The sequence below is a fragment of the Semicossyphus pulcher genome, unplaced genomic scaffold (genome assembly GCF_022749685.1).
Source record: "Semicossyphus pulcher isolate SPU_LCO1_2020_fin unplaced genomic scaffold, fSemPul1.0.p SCAF_6, whole genome shotgun sequence".
Classification (NCBI taxonomy): Eukaryota; Metazoa; Chordata; class Actinopteri; order Labriformes; family Labridae; genus Semicossyphus; species Semicossyphus pulcher.
The window spans coordinates 521,427-530,419 of NW_027211737.1; the positions used below are offsets into that span (position 1 = coordinate 521,427).

Consider the following 8,993-nt stretch of genomic DNA (forward strand, 5'->3'; position numbering starts at 1 on the left):
TCATGCTCTCATATCATTGTGCTGTTAAATGATATGAATGTATTCCCAGTTCAGCCTGTAAATATGTATTTATTGATGGAACTATTTATTGAGTTCACATCAGCCATGAGGTCAGATTTAAAGTAAGATAAGAAACAGATGTGTAGAAATTGTTTTTACACTATTTCAGTTTTATAACAATATAAAAATGTACTCAATAATAATATTTTTCTCCATTTGAAATAAATTAGAACTAATATTGTTATTGAGCAGTTTACTCCTGGGGTCCACATTAGGTAGTTCTTGTATGTTAAGTTTGTTGGGAGGATGGAGATTGATTATAATCTGTTTTTACCAAAAACTGTATAAAAAGATGGCCGACCTGACAACTCTCCAAACCCTCTCTATCGCCCCCTGCTGACTGGCTGCAGTATAGGTCATAAAGCCCGCCTCCTCCATGTTAACAGATGGGACATGAGTCAAACTATAAAATCAAAATACACGTCAAATAAATTTTTCTGTTTCTGTCATTATAGTTAGTTCTTATCATGCTGATTTACAACTTTACTTTAATTACTTATTTGATGCTATAAAAAGGGGGTGTGGCCTCATGATTGACAACTCTGCTGACAAATGGGGCTCCTGCAGCGTTCTGTTCCCGAGTAGCAGAGTAGAGGAGGAACGGCGAGAGGAGACGTAACTAACACTAACACTACAGTTATTGAACTTTCCATAAGCGTGAATATCTGCTTCAGACCGACACAAGAAGCTGTTCTGCTGCAGACTGAGCCCACCTGAGGGCTCCAACACGGCAAGGACACCTGAGGGCTCCAACACGGCAAGGACACCTGAGGGCTCCAACACGGCAAGGACACCTTAGGGCTCCAACACGCCAAGGACACCTGAGGGCTCCAACACGGCAAGGCCTGCTGAGGGCTCCAACACGGCAAGGCCACCTGAGGGCTCCAACACGGCAAGGACACCTGAGGGCTCCAACACGGCAAGGCCTGCTGAGGGCTCCAACACGGCAAGGACACCTGAGGGCTCCATCACGGCAAGGACACCTGAGGGCTCCAACACGGCAAGGACACCTGAGGGCTCCAACACGGCAAGGACACCTGAGGGCTCCAACACGGCAAGGCCTGCTGAGGGCTCCAACACGGCAAGGACACCTGAGGGCTCCAACATGGCAAGGACACAAGGTAAAGGTGTGTGTCGGGTAAAGGAAGGGGCGGGACGTCAATACTGCGGCTCCACCAGCCGATCTCTACTGCACACACTCTGGATACAGATTAGCAAGATGGCAGCGCCCGCTCCGGGGGGGTTAGGCTTCACTTTGTACAACGAGGGGAGGTGGAGACATGTCGGCCATCTTTAGTTACAGTCAATGATTTTGACTGATGCAAAGACTGCAAACTAGGAGAGAACTACTGAACCTGTGTACACCTCCATATGCACACAATGCCACTGAACTGTAACTGGGATGAATTAATAATGTATAGAACACATTTCTATGAACTGACGTCTCATGTTTTGTCTTCCTTCTCAGCTGTTCTTGTGTCACTTTAACATCTCAAAACAGTCATAGTAACATTTTGATTGGCTGAGACCAGTAAACCTTCATCATTCTAATGAGTGATTAAGTGAATATTATCTGTGTGCATCCTCTCCGTCCATGTTCGTGTAAACCTTTTTAATAATGACAGAAAACACATCATGCTGGTAAAGACAGTTCACACGTCACTAATGATTTAAAAAAAGACCCGACACACAGGATGAAAAGAGAAAAGTCATTTAATATTCCCTTCACATAAATAAAAGATGTTTGTCACACATTAAGAGAAGATGCAGAGGATTAAAAAGCCACTTTAGTGTGCTTTAAATACAGTTTAACCATCTCAACAAGAACCCACCGGCAGCTGATGGGCTGTTAAGTTTGTCTGACTCTCAACTTAAACAAAGTAAATGAAACTTTAAGAGTACATGAATAATGCAGATCGTTTACACCTTAAATCACTTCCAGACAAACTCAAATTTTCAGCCATAAATCCAGAATTTTTCTGCAAAACTCACTGCAAAGTTGGCTCTGTGATTTCCAAACTAAACTAAATGGAAAGATGGTTTTCTCCTCTTGACAATTTTAGCCCAAGTTAAGTTTTCCTTTATGATAACAATTATTGCAAACTAGTTGTGCATCAATGAGTGCATTACATGCACACTAGTAGCATGTTAATGCTGATATTATTACTGGTTTTAATCGTATTCAGGATATGATTACATGATTACATTAAAAATCTCGTTATAAGTGTCTCTGTAACATGATCAGGACTGTATCCAGGTTTCTGATCATCAGTGTAAAGTTGTGTCTTTACTTTACAACATCTTACTCACTGTGTTCTGTATGAATTTAGTGACCTGGATCAGGTGTTTAACACATCACTGTATTCTGCTCTGTCAGGCTGCATATCCAGGTCTCTGAAAACAGGATGTGATGTTTACACGCACAGCATGTATGTAGGATACTTTCAAAACCCAGGAATAACCAGGGTCCTGTTGCACCTGTAAAACACACACATTGTTCCTATCTGTAATCTTCTGCAGCCACTGTGATTGTTATTTGTCATCATTAATAGTTAAGTCTATAAAACTTCAGACTAAAGTGAAAATGTCCCAGGTGATGGTTCAGTGTCTTGTTTGGTTTGACCATCGTTCCAAACACACACACACAAAAATTCTTTACCGTAATCTGAATTAGATGAAACTGAAAATCCTCTTATTTATAGAGCGGACACTTTATGTTTGAATGCTTCACATCTTTGCTGTTCTGGGCCCCTGGGGGACCCACAGTACTCGCTAAGCCCAGTTAGAAATCCAGTCTTTTTTCTCCCCTTTGAAATTCTCTAAGGAGGAAACTGATGCATCGTATAGATCACCTGAATAAACTACATACAGTATCTGTTGCAACAAGTTCTCACTCCCAACTCCTCAAAGACAGCAGCTTCATCAGTGGCCCAAAATATGATGATTTAGGTTCCCCCTGAACATCAGCTCTTCATGAGCAGGCCCCCGCTGTCAAGTCAGCAATATCCATCCATCATCTACACCGCTTATCCTATTCAGGGTCGCAGGGGGCTGGAGCCAATCCCAGCTGTCATTGGGCGAGAGGCTGGGTTACACCTGGACAGGTCACCTGTCAATCACAGGGCTGACACATTGACACAGACAACCTTTCACGCTCACATTCACACCTACGGGCAATTTAGAGTCACTGATGAACCTAACGAGCATGTCTTTGGACTGTGGGAGGACGCCGGAGTACCTGGAGGGAACCCATGCATGCACGAGGAGAACATGCAGACTCCACACAGAAAGGCCCACTACGTCTGAACCGGGATTCAAACCAGGAACCTTGTAGCTGTGAGGCGATAGCGCTTACCACTGCACCACCGTGCAGCCCAAGTTAGCAATAGAAGTTATGAAATACTGGTTACAGTGTTGTTTATTCCTATGAAAGCTGCTGCATGAAACCAAAATATTTTTGCATATGTCTGCCAGATTCTGCGTCACGGGGAACACAGAGCGAGGGTAGTAGTGTGTCCTTTAAACGCACACCCCAAGCCCATTACCCTGCTGCATTACACTGAAGGAAATAACTCTGGATTCAGCTGTTAGTGAATTTAAAACCTCAGAGCGTAATGATTTAAATAAAAGGAGGCTCATTTACAGATGTCTCTTATGCAGTGCAGGTAGACAGGTGTCAGAGTGCTTCATGTGAAGTACAGGTTGTTGTAATGACATGATTTCACTGCCTTTAAAGCCCTGGACTGGATTTTCAAAATAAAAGTTGAGGAGAAAATTTAACTAGGAATGAGTTTAGGACTTGCAGGAAAGGACAAAGTCTGGTGACCTTCATTGTCTACTACAGAACATAATAAACACAAGGTTAATGTTGCCAGTTTGGTCAGGTTTGGGTCAGCGTAAATTCGTGGTTTAAACAGGAGACAGACTCCAGGCTCCTCTGAGAGGGTCAATGAATATTGGATTAATATTTTCTTGCTCTTTAAAATACGTCACCTGACTTCCCACAACACATCAAAACATTGAGCTAAGGAGGGAACCTGAAGCATCATAGTTTGAAGCGTAGGGAGTGTAATGAAACAGCCGTATTGGACGTGTTGGGAGTGAGAACAGGCCAATCCTCTCATTCAAAATGTCCCAGAACACCCTGAGTGCCTCACACGCACAGAGATGATCAGCAGTCAATATTTTACATCATTTGGTCCAGGTGTGCTGTAGAATCACCACAGGAACAGGAAGTCAGGTGCTCTGTGTCTCCTGGTGATGACATCAGAGCTCGTCATGGCGCAGCGGCTCCTGGCTGGGCTGGATGAACACACCCTCCATGGAGCGCCACCAGTTGTGCTGGTTGGGAGAGCTCATGCCGTGCACCTCGCGCTGGCCGCGGATCGGGTGGCCGTACTGCTCGCCCGTCACGCTCAGGAAGACATCGGTGCCCACATGTTTGAAACGCACGGCCTCGTCACGGTCCCAGTGGTTGCCATCACACTGCACCGCCCACACGTCAAGGTCGTCACCCTCGCCGTTTTCTCCAAAGGCGCTGACCTCCTGGAGACCACAGAGAGAGATGAAGAAGGTTTAGTACAGAGGTGGACAGATAGACTTCACTGTTGTTGTTAAAACACACACGTACGAGTAGAAGAGTGTGTGTATGACTGTCTGACCTGGTTGTTGGACAGCGGCGAGCTGAAGTGGTGTGTGTGCAGGTTCCGACCGGTCTTCATGTGTGTGATGCGGATGGTCTGACCACACTTGATGGCGAGTCCGCGCTGACACGGACGGTTTGGCTTCCCTCGAATCTGCCAGTAACTGTTAGAGTCATCTGCGTTCTCCACTCCAGTGACAGACTGCTGCCCGCTGCCTACACACACACACACACAACACACACCACACACACACACCACACACACACACACCACACACACCACACACACCACACACACCACACACACACACACACACACACACAGAAGAACACGAACTTAAGACAATACAACACACACTATGCAATACCTGTGTCATGTGACATAGTCTGTGTACCTGAAAGTCTAGACTCTACAGGATGACTAGCCGAGGCCTTTGCTTGTATTGCGCACTAGCTATGAAGCTCTACTCCAAACAGAGAAAATGACATCTCAGACTGAGAGTGCAGAGAATAAAACATGATGAAAATTCTCTTTGCCTGTTAAATTTTGTAGAACTAGATTTGACTCAGGGTCAAAAGAATTTATTATATACACATGCTTGACTAGGGCTGGGAGATATTTATGCAATATCACATAAGAGGGAGTGATGCGGCCTCATGCCTAAGACCGAATCACGGTCGTGATGATATTCAGTACAACATCATGACCTCGAGTGTGATTATTATGAGATTCCACACTGATACATACATATACAACATACTCTGACTTTAAAAAGTAACATTATGCAACTAGTTTACCTTTAAATAACAGCTTCAGATTCATCTTGATGGTACACTGACTTGTAATGGAGAGATAAAGCCTCTTTCACTCCCATTCTCACAATGAACAAATGTTTTTGTTCTTTGTAAAGTGAGTTGAGCAGGTACGACCTCCCAGGTGAGGTAAGACAGAGTGCTGTATGGCAGGAAGCCCTGAAGGTAAAGCTCTCCCGTTACCGGTCTGAGCTCAGTCTTTCAGTACGACAACATGACAGAGGTGAATAGAAATAAAAGAGGGATGATATTGCTAAGTGCTACTCATGGTGATTCATGTTGGGTCTCTCTTTAAATAACATAACAAAGAGTCGGTCTAGACCTGCTCTTTTTGCAAAGTGTCTCGAGATAACTCTGGTTATGATTTGGTGCTATACAAATAAAATTTGATTGATTGATTGATGATAATCAAGAGGCTGGAAAAGAGGAATTATTTAACTGGCCTTTAGATGTTGGTGAGAGAGTGACTCGCACTCTGAAACTGCCGGGGAAATTAATCACAAAATAACCCACAATTCTTACAAAATGTTTCTTTAAAAGGTACATTTTAAAATGTGAACAGTTTGTAAATTTGATTTCTACAACTTCCACATATTACAAAAAAGGGGGATTTGAATTTAATAACACGGGCAAAATAAACATTTTCACAAGTTAAATACACAACTTTAATAATATTTTATTACTCATTAATTAAACAAATAGATCGTTAACAAAAATACCCTGCTGACAGTGAGTGCATTTTTGCAGTTATTATTAGTAAAATGTAAATATTACAGGCCAGTTTTGAATGGCTGGGGTGACTGTCTCTTCCTGTGAGGATCAGAGTTTCCTTCACACTTCCTGTCTCACTTTAAGGCTCTGTTTGAATAACTGAGCTCTCTTTTCACCCCCTCCTGCAGCAGAACAGATCTGTGTGTGAACAACTACGGCTGCTCAGATAGAAACAGTCAAACCATAACAGCACTCACAGGAAGTGCCAAGTTGCAGCCTCAACCAGAGCTCGCCTAAAGTGATACAGGAAGTCAGAACAATCCTTTCAAAATAATGCAATTAGGCCAGTAGAGAGTAATGATGCTTGTGGGAAAAGATGCTGCAGTAAATGGTAACAGGAGAAGATGGAGGTTATATTACTACACAGCAGAGAGATGAGCTGGTTTATGTTTGGACAAGTGAAATGGACTAAACGACTAACTGAGGATCGTAAAGAAGCAGGATCAACAAAACAAAATCTAATAAATTAACATTTGATCATAATTATCTAATAATTATTTCATGTCATGATATAAAGGCAACATGCTTTGGGGAATCTGTAATGTTTAATATGAAGACAGTCTAATTATCGGTTTACCACAGCTATTCCAATTTAGTATAGAGGAACTTGAATAGTATTACAATGGTAAATGGTAAATAACTACATGAATTATAGAGCCAGACAGATACAGGATTTTCTAAACCAATACAGATTAACAATTTTAGAGGGGAAATTCATCTATTACAGATATGGCGGCAGATACACAGAATTTTTAAGCGGGAATAAAACTAGAACTTTGATGAACAGTGATGCAGACTCTGCAAAGATACTTAACAGGCTGTTTCTAACAAATAACTTCAGAATATTGGACATTATTAATCATTGTCAACTTGTTCTAGTGCAGACCACTGTCTGCTCAGCTGTGATGCTCTGCTACACGTGCTGCCGACAATACTGAGAGGACTGTAAACTATGGGGTCAGAGCGCCCTCTGCTGGCCAAACTACATGATGACGCCATACGTCAATCAACCCAAGCATTGTTTTCTGTATTTTTTGTTCTGGAAAAAAATTTCAAAGTGGCGCTTATGAAAAACATAACCACCAAAACAGCTATATCTGTGATAAGCCCGAATCAGCGGATGATATCAGAGGAACGATTTATTGATTGGTTTCTAATTCTTTAATTGTATTAAAAAACAGACACACAAATTCATTGATAGCATATTTTAATTTTGGGTAATCCCAATACACTTAAACACAAATTCTATGTGTGGTGTTTAAATTCACTTTAAGATATTTATTTGAGGCTTGTTATAAGCTCAAAAAGAAGAGTGGCAATTACTTTAGTTATATTTTGATTAAAACACCTTAAAGTTAATTTAATCTTATTAGAGTTTTTCTTAATTTAGTCGTTTATGTTTTGTTTTCTGTACCTGTGAAGAAGTGAGTAGCCTGTTTCTTATTTGCTTTACTTTGAAATGTTTCACAGGAAGCCCGATTCTTAACATTTTGGACGTTTGACACAAAACCGAATTTTGTTCTAATAAATGCCAATGAAGAACATGTGGGTCCGGTTTATATGTTACGATAAATGCAAACAGACTATTAATTAATAAATATAATTAAGATATTATATTCTGGACTGTTATATCTCATGGTTGCTCAGCTAGCATCCTGCATGTGCTGCTAACGTGCATTAGGACAACAGTATTCCAAACTACCTTAACAGAAATGACAATTATATATTTTTCAGCTTGCCTGATAAAAGCAAAACCCCCAACTTTTCGGCTTAGGAAAACACTTTTTATTTCTTTTAAATTTCAAGATATACTATTTATTCACCTGATCACCTCCACAGCGCTTCCGTTCCCTAAAACCAACACATGCAGCAACTATAGCGACAGATACAGCCAGTTATATTGTACGTTTTGACGTGGCTTTAGCAGCTGAATGTGTCTGAATGTGGGTGAGGATCCACGCAGTATGTCAATGTACTTACCTGAGCCGTATTTGACATCGTGTGAGTGCAGGCGGACGTTGTGTCTGGTGTTGAGCAGTTTGACAAGCGAGCCGCAGGTCACATAATTGAGCTCAGAGTCTCTTCCATCACAGTGTGAGCACAGCAGCCCAAACAGCAGGGATTTCACTAAAACGTAGACCGCGCTGGTTATCTCCATCTTTGTGTCTCTTTTCTCAGAGACTGACGAGATGATTCAGTCAGTTTCAAACATCACTGCTGATCTCAACCAATCACAGCCTGACAAGTCCTTAAACACGGAAATAAATGTCAACATTTGATTGGTCGAAGTAGGTTAGTGGCAATCCGGAAGCGGCGATCTAATATTCATGACATATTTTGATCACACTATTGCTTTGTATAAAATATAAATATGACAGCATTTAGAGAGACAAAGAGAGAGAATATACGTAGTTATTTTTCACACAGAAATAAATAAATAGTTTCCAGGAAGGATAGCTGGAAACAATGTAAATTTACTTAAATATGATATTTTTAGCCTCCAGCATCATGATAACAGAGGTTTCAACGCAAACAGACAAATAGGTAGAGGAAGAAAGGTAGAAACCGCAGTTTAGAGCTGCAATGAATTAATTTATCACTTGAAAGAAACTTGATAAGAGTCTAGTGTAGGCGTGAAGTAGGCTACACTACCTGTGCACATCCTCATTTCTGTCAAAGGTCACGTCTTATTGCAAACAAAAAGGTA

The 8,993-nt window shown here is 41.6% G+C and overlaps 1 protein-coding gene across 1 annotated transcript; it reads right to left on the reverse strand.

Annotated features, from left to right (window-relative positions):
- Positions 1–1,755: 1,755 nt before the first annotated feature.
- Positions 1,756–8,488, reverse strand: sdf2l1 (stromal cell-derived factor 2-like 1). The gene is made up of 3 exons (XM_069682951.1): positions 8,267–8,488; positions 4,722–4,918; positions 1,756–4,605 (listed from the first exon to the last, which is right to left on the reverse strand). Exons 1-3 carry the CDS (start codon positions 8,442–8,444, stop codon positions 4,327–4,329), a joined length of 654 nt encoding a protein of 217 aa, XP_069539052.1. The 5' UTR covers positions 8,445–8,488; the 3' UTR covers positions 1,756–4,326.
- Between the last annotated feature and the right edge of the window lie 505 nt (positions 8,489–8,993).